The following is an 18,219-nucleotide window of genomic DNA, read 5'->3' on the forward strand; positions in this document are numbered from 1 at the left end:
GTCCGGTTATAGGGTCAGCAGAGGCCATAACTTTATAAAACACTTTAAGGGGATCTGTGTTTTAGAGTCTTCCATGTGGCAGAAGTGTGAACGTGCACTGGAAGGTGTGATCCCAGAGAAAGGGAGACGCTCTGGGTCAGGACAGTCGGCCCAGAGGAATGAAGTGTGGACTAAAGGGACTGGGTTCCAGGAGAGCAGGGTTGAAGCGCCAGAAGAATGAGGACTTGGCACCATGATGAACACAGGAGTGGCTTCCGCCACAGAATGCTGACAACCAGCACATTATGGGGTGGAGAATTTGAGGTTAGAGATAAATGCCGTTGGCTTTGTGAATCCAACGTGGAGGTGTTTGGTCTGGAGGGGAGCTTTACAGCCCTTGCTGTGAACAGTGCTCTTATGATGTGTAGGTTGCAGCCACCAGGAAAGGAGAATTGATAAGGTGAAGTAATGTTTGAGCACTTGGCATATGCTTGACTTTGACAATTACAGTTTTATGGCTTGGATGCTTTTTTGTGTGCGTTTCTTTTAAAATGTCGCTCCTGATTTGCTGCCTCTTGCTGGAATTAGAAAAAGGATATCTATTATACATGGGGCCATCAGCAAATTTATGGAAAAGTAATCATCATTTTTTCAACTCCATTTTCTAAACAAAATTGTTTAGAAGCCCTCTCATCAGTACTGTGCAATAGTAACATAATTCTGTTCTAAAGTTGTACAAATCTCAGACATAGCTTACATATTCCCCCACTCCCACACACACTTTGATGTAGGCAGTGATTTATCTTGCTTCCTCAGATATCCATGTAAAAACAATTTAATATACCACTAAATTTTTTAATTCACAAAGTTGTTAGAACTTTGTTTGAGTTTTTCATTTTGTTCAAAATAATTCCATTCTGAGTATCTGATTTTGACAAATATTAACACACTTTGGGAATATTTTTTCAGCCAAGGAAATAGGCTTTTAAAAACAGAATTATAAATAAACACACAGATTGATGGTAATGTCAAAATATATATTTCACATTACAGCTGAGAAAGACTCTCATCTAAAATAGAATTGTTTCTGTCTTATATGACCTTAAGAATTTTGAGGCAGGAAACGAATTCACAACTTTATAACTAAAACAGCCCTTGGAGATCTAGTTTGACATCTTCATTTTATTGCTTGGGGAAAATGTTGGTTCTTTTTCCGACCAAACCAATGTCGAGCCTCATGAGGACCCAAACACCAAGTGTGTTGAGCTACAGGCTCCTATATTTAGTTTTGTCTTTAAAAAGAGAGGTTGAAATGGAGAAAAGTTGGACTAGGAACTTGATTTGGTACTTGTCAGTATCCTTCAGGATTGCATTTATATAATAATGACAAACTATTTAACAACTGGCAATGACGTAACTCATCAGGTTGTTTCTGGCACTGGCTGATTTAGTTCTGAAAACAACCACGCCAAGAACAGGAGCCACTAGACACATTTACAGGGGAAGTAGTCGCTGAGGTTTTAGCAGCTTCCCCCAAACCACACAGCTGCAAGGAACTCAAATGGGGGTTTAATCCTGACAGGCTGAAGGTAGGATATTTGGGGGAAATCACTCTAGTGGGAGCTTACAGCCCGTATAGCAATCCGTACATCAATTATATGTCAAGCACATTTGTACATAGGTTGCCTCCTCATTTCCAAAACATGTTCTTTCTCCTTGAGCCCTTGGTATCAGCTCCTCTTTTTTCCCCTCCCTCCCCCACCCTCTCAAACCCTTCATAATTTATAAATTTTAATTTTCATATTTTATACCATCCACTATCTCCCTTCACCCACGTTTCTGTTGTTCGTCCTCCTGGGTGGGATGAGGTATATGCTGATCATTGTGATCGGTTCCCCCTTTGTCCAATAGAAAATATATTGACTGAAGACACCACACTGGGATGATACAGGGATTCAAAACCCTGTACATTGGTTGAAGGAACTAAAAAGAATGTTTCCACTTCGAAGAGAAGCTTGAGGGTGGCAGGGACTGGGCTTCAGCTGGGCCGATACTTGGTGGTCTGTTGGAGGGAGCTTTCTGTGCTTGATTCATGAAACTGAATAATAGAGGGAGTTTCCAAAGCTTGTTTTTAATCTGTTAAGTATTCTCTTTTTCCTATGTCAAGAATTATGTGAAGACAGAGTAGTTTTTCACAGGGATAACACTGTCCCCTATTAATTACCATCTGGCAGAGGTTGCATGGAGTTTGGGCGGCTTTTGGAGTAGGGAATTGTGGCAGAGAATGGGTAAATGGAGCAGATGGTCTCCGAGGCCTCTTGTCAAATCCTGAGATTTTTTAAAATTAACAGCTAAAGAGACTTGATTAGATGGGTTGATAATTTAAATGGTCCAACAGAATTAATTTTCCTTTATTCTGAATGAGAATACCACGAGGGTCCTGAGCTTCCCTTGTGCAGTATGGGAAGACCAAGGCCAACCACTAGCACTCCTTCTTTTGAGAAGGCCACTGTTAATTGGGGAAGCATGGAAAGACCCTTTTAAAAAAATCATTTTATTGGGGGCTTGTACAACTCTTATCACAATCCATGCATCCATTGTGTCAAGCACATTTGTACATTTGTTGCCATCATCATTCTCAAAACATTTGCTTTTTACTTGAGCCCTTGGTATCAGCTCCTCGTGTTTCTCATCCCTCCCTGCTACCCCCTCCCTACTCCCCTTCCCTCACGAACCCTTGATAGTTACACATTATTATTTTGTTATGTCTTCCATGGTCTGATGTCTTCCATGGTCTGATGTCTTCCCTCACCCGAAAAGATCCTTCTTTGCCTTCCTTTCTACCTAGCTAAGAATGGTTTCCCTGTGGGAGATAATCGACTGTTCTCAAATGTCCTGTAACACGGTGGCTCCTCACCCAGGAGCACGCCCCAGCATCACCAGAGGACCTGTGCAAACACAGATGGCTAGCACTCATCTCACATAGGGCTGGAGGGAAGCTCAAGAGCTCATAGTGCCAGCCCAGGGCCAGGTGCTGCTGGTGCTGCTGTTCGGGGCCACACTGAGAGCTGGCGCTCTGACCTACCCCTAGAGCAGTGCTTCTCAGCCTTCCTGATGCCGCGGGCCTTTCAGCCAGTTCCCCATGTGGTGCTGACCCCCAACCATAACATTATTTTTGTTGCTCCTTCATAACTGTCATTTTGCTACTGTTAGGAATCGGGCGATCCCTGTGAAAGGGTCATTTGACCTCCAAAGGGGTCATGACCCACAGGGTGAGAACCGCTGCCCTAGATTGAGTGGGAAGCAGATGTTTCTCATTTCTTTCCTACTCTGATTACCTCATTTTACCTCTGGGGCTAGCATTACTGCCGAAGAAACCAAGTGTGGGCTGTCACACTGTTGTCTTTGACCAGATGGCCCCAAGAAGTTAGGCCTCATATTGAAGAGCCTGCTAAAACTTTACATTCAGCTCAAGTTTAGGTTAATGTTTAAGCTTGCCTTGAGAAATAGACATAATATCACATAGAATCCAATTTTATGAATTCTTTCCCGTAGTACCCCACTTCCTGATCCAGAGAAAATTGTTTCTCTGCCTTTGCTAGGGAGCTGGCCATGTGGAAGAAGTAGATCCTTGAGGGGGGAAATGGGGTTGCTGGTGTGCCCCAGGTGTGCCCCAGGCCCTTATTATGCACTGAGAAATGGCAGGACTTGAACTGTTTTTCAAAGTTCAGGCAGAAGTCATCTCAATCTATTAAACAAATACTGAGGTTTCTGTTATTGAAATGTAGAGCAGGAAAACCTGTTTTTATCTACCCGTCTCTCTCCACAAAAGAACCTCATGAGGCTCTGCTGCTAACAGAAGGATCGGTGGTCTGAAGCCCCCGGTAGAGAAGACCTGGTGATTGGGTTCTGTAAAGGTTACCTCCTCGAAACCCTGGGGGGCAGTGCTACTCGATTTCCTGGGTCCCTGAGTCACCTTGCCAACAACAACACTGCCTCCCCCAAAGTCGACCCCGATGCCTTACTAAGACTTTACCAAAAACTCCTACCCTAGAAAATGAAAATCCCAATGAGCTATCATTTACTTGAACTGTCTTTAAGGAGAACATACAATCTGTCATTCAGAATGCCCCAGTTACAGTGATTGTTGGTTGCCTGAATAGATGTGTTGCATGCATAATGTGTGTTCTAGAGAGGTGTCAAATCGCCCTCCCAGAGTAGAGCTGACGATGGTTCTGAAATAGGAGGCAGCTTAGTGCTCTACAGGCCACGCCTGCCCCTTACAGAAAGCAGCCATTCACACTCGGCAGCATCAATATGAAGCCCACCTTTCCTTCACAGAAGCCGAGATAGCTCTAAGACTTCTGATACTGTTTCTAGGTAAAGAGCCCTGAACAATTGGGGCTCTATAGATGTTGCTTCTGATTGTAGTGTGTCCTTTGGCCCTAACCTTGAGCAACATTCCCTGGTTCTTTCTCCCTCTTCAGATATCCGGAAAGCGGCACTCTAGAAATGAATGTCAAGGATCTGCGCCCACGAGCTAGGACCACTTTGAAGTGGAATGAACTCAACGTCGGCGACACGGTCATGGTCAATTACAATGTAGAAAGCCCTGGAGAAAGGGGATTTTGGTTCGATGCAGAGATCACCTCATTGAAGACACTTTCAAGGACCAAAAGAGAGCTGCGGGTGAAAATTTTCCTGGGGTAAGATACTCGTTCATGGGTGATGGTGTTTACTTCCTGAATTAAACAGGGCATGTCATTTTCCCTTCCTCAGAATTAACCAGGTGGTCCTTACTAAGGAGATGGGATGTACAAAAGATGGGACTTTCTCTATTGGGGGTGGGGGGGTGTACTTTTTATGAAGCCTTGCGACCTTTTTTTTTAAATCCCAAATGGCACTTGAGTCCACTACTGCTTTAAACTTGGAGCGATTCTTTAGGAGTCATTTGGAGATAACTGATTTATTTAGTGAAATCCACACCCACCTCACCACATTCTAACTGATTTTTAAAAGTTACACATGAAGTTATTTTAATGTCTGTGACTACTGGAGAGCTCTAGGTTGATATAATAGTATGTCCCCTAACCAGATAGCTTGTCTACCTGCCGGGCTTCTACCTACCTCATCGCTGCTCTCCTTCCACTTCCAGAACTTAATCCAGGTGAATTCAAAAGACAGTCCGTCACTCAGTTGTTACCATCATCAGTCTATAAGAAACTATGTCTAGAAGTTTCACCTAAGTGTTAGAACGTTCTGTACAATTTCATAGCCACCTTTTCTTCACCTGGGAAAACATGTTACCACCTCTGTCATTCTTCTGAGCAGAGTTTACTGACTGAAGAGTCATTGATTGACTTGTAAAGAAAGGAAAATCTCTGCTAAATTTGTTCTCTAGCCCTGTCTCATGATTGGTGTTCTGTAAACTCCTGTGCATCTCTGTGCCTCTCGTTTCTTAGAAGTAGATGTGGTGTACTGGGCACTGAGGAGTCTGCAATGGTCCTGACGCTTTTCTTGGACACCAGGGTGCAGCCACGCTGTGATCTTTCCTTGCCCTGGTCCTGGCTAACTGGATTGCTAATGTCATGGAACTGACATTTCAGGGAACAAACGTTTGATGGCTAATAATAACAGCAAACACTCGCCTTGCAGGGCACCTGGTTCTGGAAAGAAAGTTGTGCTGGAACAGTGCCCTACCCGTGTGTTGCTGTATCCTTTATGGCTACTTTCATGTTCAACCGAGACTTCCTGGCCTTGCAAAGCCTAAACCGTTTACTTTCTGACCCTTTACAGAATGTGTTTACCCACTCTGGAGATAACGAAGAATTGTGAGATGCTAAAAATAGCTCATATTTTAGAAAACTGATTTTAGAACTTTCTACAAACACAGGTAATTCTCTTGCTAGACTAAGGGTGTTAGCTCAATTATAGACCTTTAAGTAACTTGAAATTCCCAGAGACATTCAAATCATAATGGTGGAACGGAGGAGACATTTAGACACACTGGCCACGCAGGGAGCCTTATAACTGTGCTTGAGCGGTGAAAGTGTCTCGAAAGCATCGAACTGAGCTCAAAGCTAGTGATTTGGAACCATTTCCCCAAGTGATTCTAGGGTGCAGCTGGAGCACCTCCTAATTTCAGGACTAGAACGAAGATGGAGCCGAAATGCTGAGCAGGAAGGTAATGGCTCCATAGCTGGAAGTGTTACGTGATTGCTGTTTCAACTTGTAAAATAGTCTTTGCTGTATTGTCTTCTTTTTAAGTTCTCAGAAGTACTGGGTGCATAGCAGCCAAAAAAGAAGCAGAATAACTTATAGATGAGATTTAAAAATTGTTAGCAGAAATCTTTTCTCCATGCTAGGCAAAGTGGGTAAACAATCAGGGTGAAGATACAGGTGCCTTCTGCTAGTGGGTGGGCATGGGAATGTTTCCAGTTGGGACTGCGCATGAATGGTGCTGGGACGGTCTTGATCATGTGTCCGATGTGGGTGCGCAGTGCTTTCTCTGGGGGCAGAGTTACTGACTGGGTAGAGAACCTGAATATCTCTGCGGGGACTAGAGGACCAAACCCCTTCCAAGTGATTGTAGTGCGCCAGATTCCACTCCCCTCACCACCTGAGCGAGTGCGTTCCTCTGCATGCTTCTCCATGCCAACTTGTCGTGAGACTTCCGTTTTTGCTAATCAGGCGGTTGTGTAGCTTGTCACTGTGGCTTTGGTGTGCACTTCCCTGACTACTAATGAATGAGGTAAAGAACCATTTTGTTTGCTTATTGGCAGGGTGGCTCTCTTTGGTGAGGCTCTCGTTCCAAATGTGTGTCCTTTTCTTTGTCATCCGACTGGCCTGACTTTGTGGCTTCTTGGACCCACTATACGTGGTGCTCAAGCCTTCTCCAAGTCTGTGGCATCTTTGCTCATCCTCTTTGAGATGTTTTCATTTTTTTTTAGTTGTCATTTTAATGTTTATCATTGCTTAAGAAGTGTTTCTCTTCCCAGAGTCCATAGATCATTTTCCTCATTCATTTCTACAAGCGTGTGGATTTGCCTCTCTTTTGGTCTTTAATCCTCTTGGAGGACATTTGTGCGTCCAGCAGAAGGTAAAAGTCTAATTTATCGTCATCCGTGTGGAGACTTCTTTCTTGTGTTTTGGAACTAATCTTGCCCCATTTATCTTCAGCATCATATCACCCATACCCAGTGTGAGTCTGGAGGTAGTCTATTTTAGACCCGTGGTCTGTTTTCTGGGTTGTTGTATCAGTCCCACAGTTTCATACTTAAGCAGGGCAGGTCTTCCTCCTTGTTCTTCAAGATCTTATCTGTTCTTGACACTATGGGCGTTTACTTGCATGTTGCCAATCATCTCGATAATTTCCATATAAAAACCTGTTGGGCATTTGTTTGGAGTTGTATTGACTAATCCATGGCTATGATTGATTTTTTTTGTGTGTGTTTAGGTGTATCTCTTGTTACAGTGTTTCCCTTGTTTATTGTCACTATGCATTCATGTTACCTCTTGATTTTACGTTTGAAAAGGATGGCATTGTGTAGAATTGGTTCACAGTTAATTTTAGACAGACATTCCCTCCTGTTTTTGTTGAGTCATGAAATTTCTTTTTCTGTATGTTGAAAGTACTTGGAGGTGGGCAACTTTGTATGACTCGGCCTGTTGTCATTCTCTTCAGAGATCTCACCTGCATCTGTTAGCCTTCTTCAACCGTACGTACCACTTGCTGTGTAACTGTAATTTCATCTTTTCCCTTGGTTACTCATATACAAAACAAAAAGCCAACCCCACTACCATCAAGTCAATTCTGGTGCCTAGATCTCCAAGCTGTAAGCCTCTCTGGGAGAAAACAGCCTCATCTTCCCTCCCTGGCGGGGCTGGGGGTTGAAGCCACTGATCTTGCAGTTAGCAGTCCGACTTACTGAAGAGCAGCACCGGGCCCTCACTGGTGTCTGGGTCTATGAGGAACCTTTGAACGCAGGTCCAGGAGCCTTACGACACTAGTAGCTTTTGTTTACATGGAGATTGTTTTAGAATTTCTAAAATTGTAAGCACCATCTGTGAATTAGATTTTTCTGTGTGTTTGCTTTTTTCTTCATCTCTGACTTCGTTCTAGCCTCTCTCATCATTGACTGGGCTTGATGTTTCTAATCCGATTTAAAAATCAAGAGTTTTCTGCATCTATTGAGATACACATGTTTTTCCCCTTTAGCATGCTACTGTTTTCCCCCCTTACTTTAAAAACTGTCATTTCCATTTCGATGTGTTGTTTTGTGTGTGTGTGTGTGTGTGTGTGTGTGTGTGTGTGTGTGTGTGTGTGTGTGTAGAGACGAACAACCATGGTCAGCCATTGTTTTGTGTAGGAATATTGCATTTGTACTAATGTGTGAGTTGGTAGGTGAACTTTCCCAACTGTCCTTTTCAGAGTACACGTGTGCCTTAAAACAACTTTCTGGGGTGTTTGTTGTCTTCTGTCTCTTGGTAGAGCGATGTCATGTTGGGCTGGAATGATTTTTTATTATTGATACATTTAATTAATTATCACAGGGCTGTTCATATCTTCCACTTCTTTTTGGAGTTCGGTCTTATTTTAGGAATTTGTTAATTTTACCTAGACTTTCAAATGTATTGTCCTAAAGTTATTTGGGAGTCTCATCCTTTTTCTGTCTATAGGATTGGTTGTGGTGCTTTGTACTGTTGAATTTAGTTTTTGACATCTTGATAAGTATCACCAGAGGTTTATGACTTTGACTAGAATTTTGCAAAGTACTAACTTTTAGCTTTGATCCTCTGTTGCATTGAAGGTGCGCTAAGGCAGAAGCAAATACAAACAGGACTTGATTTTTAATCTGCCTTGGGGGATTGATATGGGAACTTGGAGTTCATGCTTGTTTCTGTTTTCACTTTGTGAGTACCCAAAAAATGAATATGCTTGAACTAGCTAGTTATCAGATTTTTGTTTTAAGTTGTCATGGTTCTTCGTTAACTTGGAAGGAAATTAAAAACAAAAGTTGAAGGTTTAATTACATTTTCCAAAATGTTTATTTATTGTATACTGTAATTGAGTACTACATGGAGTTAATCTGAGATTATTTTCTACGTGCTGTGCACGTGCTGTGTTTTCAACTAGAATTTCATGTGTGTAGATTTTAACCACCCTCTTTTATCTAAGTGATATTCTTGTCACTGAACTTACCTATCATTCACAGAATGGCGCGCTCACAGTGCTTGCCCCCTGCGGGCAGCTCTCTGTTGCTCGAACACGCAAACATACTCTGGCCTGGGGCTTTTGCGCTTGGTGTTTCCCTCTCTGGACTCCCTCGCACACAGAGATGGCTCATTGGCTGGCTGTCTCTACTTTGACTCTTGAACTCTGATATCACCTCAGAGATTTGTCTCCCTCTGCCATCATACGTTGGCCTGGTGGCATATTAGTTATGCATTGGGCTGCTGATCCATAAGGTTAGCAGTTCGAAATCAACAACCACTTCTTGGGAGAAAGGTGGGCTTTCTACTCTTTCAAAGAATGGCAGTCTTGGAAACTCACGGGTAGTTCTCCCTTACCCTTATGGGGTCCCTACACGTCAGCATGGACTCGATGGAAGCGAGTTTGGGGGTTTTTTGGTTGGTCTTCTCCCACAGACCCTTGTGTCATTGACCCATCTAGGAGAATCTCTCCAACTTGGCTTAATCACACCCGAATTACATTGCCACTTCAGGTCACTTGTCTGTAGCTTGGAGGGGTGGGGCCTGTGGGATCTGAGAGCCTTGAGCTTTGAGGCGGTGTGCTGGAGCAGACTGGTGGCACAGTAGTCCCTCACATGGCTTCCTCCCAGCATGCTGGCTCTTCTGACCTGCCACGCGTTCTTCCCACCAGAGTGACATAACGTCTAAAAGACGTAACGTCTGTGGAAATCCTGAGAGGATTTCCTCTGTGTGCTGTAGGATCCCCGAGTCAGAATTGACTAGGAGACAGGAGGTTTAGTTGGTTGCTCGCTTGCTTGCTTCTTTGCCTGCGTGCCAAACCCCGCTGCATGGACTGGTTGCAATGAATATTAAATAAATACAATATTTCATAGATTCTCAGATGTATAGTAGTATCTATTTTAACATCTTTGAAGTCCATGTGCGTCATAAAATAGCATTGGACTGACTAAAGTTTGAGTGTTTCCAGAGCAAATTGGCTTCTGCCAGTCACCCTGGAGTGCCATGTGACTTCACTTAGATTCTCTACTGCGGCGGTCAACTATGTGTTGGTTCCGGCTCATAGGGACCCTGTAGGACACGGTTGAACTGTCCAGTGGTTCCCAGGGCTGTCATCTTTACAGAAGATTGCCACGTTTTTTTCTCCAGTGGTGGTTTCAAACCTCTGCCCTTTGGGTTGGCAGCTGAGCACCAACTGCATCACCAGGGCTCCTTCTAGGCCCCAGGTCTGCCAGCCGGGGACCCTAGTTTGGGCTCAGTTCTCCGCAAGTGCTTTTTCCCACCCTCCTGCAGGGTCTGTATTTCGCATCGATGCCTCCCTGTGAGAAAGGAAGGCTTTCGAGCTCCTGCTTAGCAGCCTCACCCCAGCAGTTTCCTTCCTGGGGATAAACCTCAGAGAACTTTGGCCTCTCAGTCACTGACTTTCAGCTGCTGTGCCCCAGCTTGATCTGAGGGTGCTTCTCAGACCTCTCCCATTTCAGATCATTTTCCCCTTTTTTGGGGGGGAGTGTAGTACTTAGCATTTTGGCATTGTTAGCTAATTAGAGTCAGTGAGGTGTGGTATTTATCTTTTTGAAGTGTGGTGTTTCTTAAAGGGGTGAATCAACCACTTATGTATTTGGTGCTTTGACCACAGTGAGAGGTGTCTGAAGTAACAAGTGATTTGGGAGTTCTGAAGTTGTCTGTGCCTGGGACACTCAGAAGTCATGGGTAGCATGTGCTTCCAGGTAATAGACCACCTTGCAGGAGACCAGCACTCTCACTCAAAGCAAACAGAGCAAGAGCAAGTCAGCTCCTACGCAGACAATGCATTGCATGTCATTGCCTGGCAGAACGTGAGCAAAGCTTTGGGCAGCTGTTTGGCAGGCCCGGAGCATACGGCCAGCTTTCCCCCCAGTGGATTCTTCGACTCTCTTAAAAGGCAAACATTTGGTTTTGGGGCCACAGACTACAACATCGTCTTGACTGGCAACTGTGAAGGATTATAGCAAAGCAAGTTGACTAAGCATTGACATGGCCCTAAGCCCTGTGAGAATGTCTTGTATGTAATCGGATCAAACCAAGGCACATTGGTAAGACTGTGGGTTACGTGCTGGGCCACTAAGGGCAAAGGCAGCAGTTCAAACCCACCAGCCTCTCCACGGAGAAAGAGGAGACTTTCTACTCCCATAAAGATCTGCAGCCTTGGGAACCCAGGGGCAATTCTGCTCTGTCCTGTGGGGTTGCTATCGACGGGCTGACAATGAGCTTGAGTTTTCAGGTATCCGTGAACACTAGGATCGTCGGATTGCGTTAAAAGGAGACAGATGTATAATTTAATTTTAAAAAATCAGTACCCTTTAGTTATAAATCTGAACAAGAAGTCCAAATTTGCACCCCTGAGGTATTTGTCATTGGAGGGTCATTGTGTCTAAATGTTGCTTGTTGGCTCACTATAAAAGCCTAGAAACTGTAATCAGTGTCATTGGAATGATCATTCTGGTGCCCAAATTGTGGTCATGAAACACCGCTTCTCACTGAAAGGAGGAAGCAGCTCCTTGCAGAGAATGTCACACTGGGCCTGTGATAGCTTGTCTGGCTAGGCAGTAAGGAGCCCCTAAGAGACTGGGCAACTGGACAGCGAGAAGGAAAATAACTGCCATGGACTGAAGCACGTCGAATGTATCAAGAGCTCATAGCAATGCCCAACTCACTGACGCCCATGGAGGGTGTCTGAAAACTAGTTCACACTTTCCGTTTCTGCTAAAGACTTCGCTGTCTTTGCTCTGTGAACTGTACCACAGGGTAACCAACTGAATAGTCACTGAGGTTAAGTTTCTCTTTACATGATGATTTCACAAATGAACAAAAATGGAATGATGGAGCTGGGGTTTCAACATTTTGCAAGTCCCAGTGACTAAATCAATCTAGATCTTGGATCGTTTATCATCAGTGAGTATCACTGAGTATAAGCGGCTACTCACTGTCCCCCGTCAGATCTATCCCAACCCAGTGACCCCGCGAATAAACACATGCCTGTGGGTGTCTACGGCTGCAAACCCGTGCGGGAGCAGAGAGCCACCTCTTTTTCCCGCGGCAGCTGGTGGCTCTGAACTGCTCACCTGGCGGTTAGCAGCCCAACACTTGCCCACTGTGCCACCGGAGCTCCCTGTCCCCGGAACAGACAACTCAGCATAGCAAGGTGTGTGTCCCCCAGTGGAAAGAGGCCTGTGATTTAACCAAAAAAATCAATCTGAACGTGATGGTTGATTCAAGAGTAAAGATTAACAACTTCCCACCTCTAACCCACTTAAAAGGTCAGAGAGTAAATAAGTTACCATTTGGAGTCCAGCTAGTCTTTCAGAACTGCTCATCTCTGCTCGTGTGGCATGAACGCGGCCGGGGACCTTCCGTCTATGAGCAGGTGGGGCTGTGTCCCACTGACGTCGTCACCGGAGCAGGCAGTGATGGCGGTTGCTGACGTCTGCACTTCCCACAGAGCTCCACAGTCTGCGCCCAGTGCCTTGGGCTGCTGCTGCTGCTGCTGCTGGGGCTCAGAGTTCTTTATACCAAACGGAGTGAAAAGAGGGTGCAGGGGGGTGGTTATAGATTTGAGAATGGAAGAAAACACGAGCACAGTGTTCTCTCTCTGCCTGGGGAGACAGATGGTGAGACTGAAGTCCGTGAGGGGGGTTCCAGCGGGGAGCGCTCTGGTGGAAGCGTGTGAAGGCGTGGTTGTAATGGGAGAGGTCATGTCAGGGGCTTCTGTTATAGTTGGCATCATCTTTTTCCTGCCAGTGTTGGTCATTACAGGGACGTGTGCCTCACAATTGGTTGAGCTATAAGTTAAACTTGTGCAGTTTTCTGTATTTATGTATATTTGCCTTAATTCTTTTTTTTTTTTTAAGAGAAAACATTGAACGTATGGGAAAGGCCACCTGGCCAATGTTAGCCCGAAGAACAAAGTCGAGTTTTGACGTCAGAAGAGTTAGACATTTCAGAGGCACACACGAGAACAGGGTCTTGGCAGGGTCATGGTCCATGCACAAGAGGAAGGCCCCAGTGAGATGGAGTAGCCCAGTGGCTGTGACCATGGGCTTAACCCAGCCATGGCTGTGGACTGGCACGCGAGTGGGCTGTGCGGTGTTCTCTTGTACATGAGGCTGTTGGGTCGAAGGCCCTCAGCAGCACTTGACCACATAATCACAGGGCACTTTGAAAAAGCTTTTGCTAATAGGCAATTAATTGAGTTCATGACAAATAAGGCTCAAGATGTGAAGTTGTTTCTTTTAAATAAGTGATATTTTTTGCTTAGAAATATACAATACTCCTTTGGAGGAAATACCAGATTTCTTCCCCTCCCCCTTAATTTTAATTGACAGGGTTTCATTTTACCAGGTCTTGCCAGGAAGCTCTCGTCTTACCAGATAATCTAAATGATGGAATTAAGAAAATAATATTACCCTAAGGCTCACCTCTATGTGAACGTTAACTGCTCATTGTCGGACGCCATGGCCCAGAGTGGTTGGCATGCAGCTCTAATCCCAGTTCATGGGCAGACAAAAGTGCAGCGAGTTTCCAAATTTTGGATCTTCGGTTGCATGTGGCATCTATGTTACTGGTCGAAGGTAATGGTTCTTCCTTTCTCAAACAGGGGCTCAGAAGGAACGTTAAATGACTGCAGGATAATATTCACAGATGAAATCTTCAAGATCGAGAAGCCTGGAGCCCATCCCCTTTCATTTGCTGATGGAAAGTTTTTAAGTATGGATTTTTCTCCTCAGCTCCGACTATGCATATGTGTGTCACTAAACTGGTATTTTAACCAACTGGTCAGGGACTAACACGGGAAGAAGTACAAAACTAGACGGTACAAACTCATTTTCTAGACCGAAGTTCTACCGGCAGATCCAGTCCAGTTACTGGGTTTTATGCAAATGCTAAAAGTGTGTTTCTAAAGAAAGGCTTTTTCACCTTGGCATTTTACCCACATTGTCTTGGTAATCGTGAAAAGGAGCAAAGGACCATTTCCGTTCGATCTTGGGGCCGTCCAAGGTGAATTTTGTTAATACCAAGACTTGGATGGTAGCCTGCTGGAGCCAAAGACGAGCACTGCTGCTTGAGCAGGGAGTCTCTGGGACAGCGCAGATGGGGCTGGTTTCAATCTTAGAAGGTTTAGGATACAGATTTTTACTGCCTACTATCACAGGGGATTAGAACAAGAGGGAGGACTAGACTATAGATTCCCAAACTTATTTGGCTACCACCCCTTTTCAGGGAGAAAAAAATTACTTAGCGCCATACCCCACCCCCAATTAAAAACGTCTGTACTATAGCCTGTCATCCCAAAGCAAGTGTAGGTGTCTCTCTGTGTTTGGAAACCCCTAGAAGGAGCAAGTAAGTGATCATCCTCTTTTTAAAAGGGACCAGTGCCCCTGAGTCTTCTCATGGTGCAGTTACTGTCTCGCCAAATAGATTGTTGTTATTATTAGTGACCATCCAGTCATTTGCCTCCAGGACGAACTGAGATGTATGCGTCCCTTCTCTCAAGTTTGATTTTTTGATGCTGGTTGCTGAGAAGGATACAGTGATTTTATGCCCCGTGCCAGTGATTATAAGAGCGTTCTGAGTGCAAACCTAGTTATTGATGTTGCTGATGTAAAACCTTTTCTGATCCACCAGTGGACAAGATTGGAACAAGGTCTGTAACACCAATGACTAGGCTTCCCAGTCTAGACCATGCACGTGTCCTGAGGCTACAACACACACACACACACACACACACACACACACACACACACACCCCACGCCCCCATGTCGGTTATCCTCATGGTTTGGGTCACTAGATCCCTCACTGACACAGGCCTGGGCCCAGCCTGGCTCTGAATTCTGACTCAGTAAGTCCTGGAGGAGCCCAGGGCGTTTGTATCGCACACTTGCTCATTCCCAAGGTTCCTTTCTCTGCACTCTAAAAGCCATTTACTATTTCCAGTAGTCTTTCAAGGTCCACTGACCTAAAGATGACCCTCAGCCTGGGCTTGTCCTTTTGTTCTCCCTAGGGAAGAATGACCCTGAGTGTGACCTGTGTGGTGGGGACCCAGATAAGAAGTGCCGCTCCTGCTCCTGTCACGTGTGTGGTGGAAAACATGAGCCCAGCATGCAGCTCCTGTGTGATGAGTGTAATCTGGCCTTCCACATTTACTGCCTGGACCCGCCTCTGGATAAGATCCCAGAAGAGGAATACTGGTACCGTTCTCAGGGCTGCCTTTTGTGGGGACTGAGGTTTGATGGGAAAGAATGCCCGCGATCCACCAGCAGTAGATGTCTAAAGATGCATCGCCTGTTTGAAAGTGCTCCATGTGCTAACTCCAGTGGTTACGTGGGTTGCTACGTTTCTTCCCTGCCGCACCGGCTTCTGGCGGTGTGTCCAGCTCCACTTCCACCCCTCCTAGTCCTTTCTGCAGGGTGCAGTCTCTTCTCTCAGAAACAGATTGCTGAGGGAGTGCCTCTCGGCACCCTGCACAATAGCCTTAGTTGGTCTCCCTGGGCATGTCACTCACCACGTTCCCTCTTTAGTCCTGTTACTCTGCACTCTGGCTAGAGCGAATATCTCCCAGCTGCTCAAATCATAATTCATGTTCTTTGTCTCCTTGGGGCTTTCACACTGGCCACGTTTCCATTTTAGAACCATTTCCTTGTTGTTTAATTAACTTCAGGATGATACTCTTCCTTCGGCGTCTCACTTCATTATGCTTCCTCTGGGAGGCCTGAGTGCCTGGCCCTCCCAGCTCATCAACCAAATCCCCGCTGCCTGCTGTTGCACTGGATGCCAGCTTGCCCTTTGCTCTGTGGGAGGGAGGTGCGGCAGTGCTTCCAGAAAGACTCACAGCCTTGGCAACCCTGTGGGCAGTTGGGATGAAGCGGACAGCACCCTGGTGGGTTTTGGGTAAAACAGTGTTCAGTATTGAGTGTGTGCTAGGTGCCAACAGTGCCTAACAGGATTCCTTTATTGCATCCAATGAGGCAGGTGAGTAGAACAACACCCCTAGATCACTTATCTTTGCTAAATTCCCTATACCTCTTCTGTTAATTAGTCTGAACTACAGAAAGAACTGATTAGAAGAGGAAAGCAGGGTGAGGCCTACAAGTTGTAATGAACTTTTTAATGCCATATCAAGGGGGTGGGGCAGTGGTGGTGTGTATGTGTGTGCGTGTGCATGTGCGTGTCAGAGAGAGAGAGAAAGAGAAACTGGCCCATGTGCCACCGTTGAGAGGTTTAAGAGAGGAACGACAGAGTTAGAAATAGTGTCAGCCGTGGATAGCCGGTAGCAAAGTGTAGACTAGATGACTCTGTTCCTTGGGTCTCTCTTCAGCCTAATTGGGGAGGCAGTTGGATACAGAGACCTTGGAGGAGAGGGAGAGAGAGAGAGAGGAGATAGAACGCCTCTTTTCATCCCCAGCCAGCATCCTATGTGGTCAGACCCTGGGCTGTATCATCACCCATCCCTTTCCTCTGGAATCTCTTTTTATACCCCAGTATTTTAATAAAAGCAAACCTTCTCATGTGTTCTCTTGATTTTATATCCTTTTTGGGAACTTCCCTCTTGTTGTAATTTACTCCCTCATGACCAGCACTGGGTCCTTTTCATCAGCATCCTAGAATCTTGAGTTTTCGAAACAACACGCACAGACACATACCTTCTCTGATCCCAGTTCTCCTCAGTTCTCTTCTGCTACCACGGCAAAGCTCGTGGCAAGAGCGTCCCTTTCGTCTCACATTCATACCGCAGCACGCCAGTCGGCCTGTATTTCCCAGAATGCCGCTGACTGCTCATTGAACTTGTGGACACACTGGGTTGTCAAGCCCAACAGCGACTTGGTCCACTTCAGATTCACTTTGAGAGGCTTTTTATAGGGGTGATGGTATCACGTGATCTGGGCTTTTTGTTACCCCATTGGCCTTTCATTCTTACTGTCCTGTTTCCATTCGCGCCCCCCCCCCCAGTTTCTGTGTGGCTGACTTCTCAAAGCACCTGCACCCACTTTCCCTGATGGGGTTGCTCCCTCATTGACCTCATCCAGTCGTCCTCTAACTACGCAGCCCACGGCTCCAAACTTAGGTCTTCAAATCGACACTCCTTTGAGCTGTAGTTTCCTGTTTCCAGCTCTCTGACAAAATCAGTGCGTCCAAATTAAGGTCTTGAATTCCACGAACCCCGTCCTTGCAGTTCTCCTGGTTCAGTCTGCCGGAAACAGGGCCATCATTGAATCGGATTGTTCACATAAAACAGCCAAGCTTCATTCTTGAGCCTCCTTTGCTTCTTCGCACCCGGTGCCTCTGGTGGAGTAGCCAGTCTTGTCAGCTCTCTGCTCTCTGTCTCCTCAAGCTCCCATTCGTTTTGCCCGTCTCTCCCCTGAACTACTGTGATAGATACTAACTCGTCTACTTGCCCCTCTCCCCGCCTCCGCCCCAGCCAGTATTCAGTGCCTTCTCATGCATAATTTTGCTGAGATGTACCTCCACAGTTTTCCAAGGACTAGAAATGGAGTTACTCATTTTCCCTTCTTAGAGTGCTAAATGGAGCCCTGGTGGCATAGTGGTTACTCTTGGGGCTGCTAACTGCAAGGTCACCAGTTCAAAACCACCGGCCACTCTTTGGGAGAAAGTGAGACATTCTACTCCCCCAAAGAGTTACAGTCTTGTAAACCCCCACGGATATTTCTGCCCTATCCGATAGGTTGCTGTGAGTCGAAACTAACACCATGGCAGAGAGTGACAGTGCTAAACAGGACACCTCAGAACCAAAACCCCAAACCCATCGCAGTCAGGCCTGTTCTGACACCTTGCAGTCATGTAATCCCACACCTGGGCAGTCACAGTTGACTAGTGAGAATAGACATCACCTTCTGTGTTCCTAAAAGCCAGGCAGAACAAAGCATTCTGAAATGGTGGAGAAAGGGGCACAGTGGGGTGTGGATGTCATATCTTCATTAGAATAGTTGCCAAACTTCCCTTCCCTTCCTGGATAACACAAGACGAGCCTCTCATTC

At 45.6% G+C, this 18,219-nt stretch overlaps 1 protein-coding gene across 2 annotated transcripts in view; it reads left to right on the plus strand.

Annotated features, from left to right (window-relative positions):
* Positions 1-18,219, plus strand: part of UHRF2 (ubiquitin like with PHD and ring finger domains 2) — an 88,435-nt gene that overhangs the window by 51,317 nt on the left and 18,899 nt on the right. Inside the window, exons 4-6 of one of the 2 annotated variants that reach the window (XM_075559902.1) lie at positions 4,467-4,685; positions 13,823-13,932; positions 15,228-15,414. In XM_075559902.1, the coding sequence (XP_075416017.1) occupies positions 4,467-4,685; positions 13,823-13,932; positions 15,228-15,414 (516 nt within the window). The remainder of the gene's footprint in view (positions 1-4,466; positions 4,686-13,822; positions 13,933-15,227; positions 15,415-18,219) is intronic. The other variant, XM_075559904.1, reaches the window with a different exon arrangement.

Source organism: Tenrec ecaudatus, chromosome 10, assembly GCF_050624435.1.
Source record: "Tenrec ecaudatus isolate mTenEca1 chromosome 10, mTenEca1.hap1, whole genome shotgun sequence".
Lineage (NCBI taxonomy): Eukaryota > Metazoa > Chordata > Mammalia > Afrosoricida > Tenrecidae > Tenrec > Tenrec ecaudatus.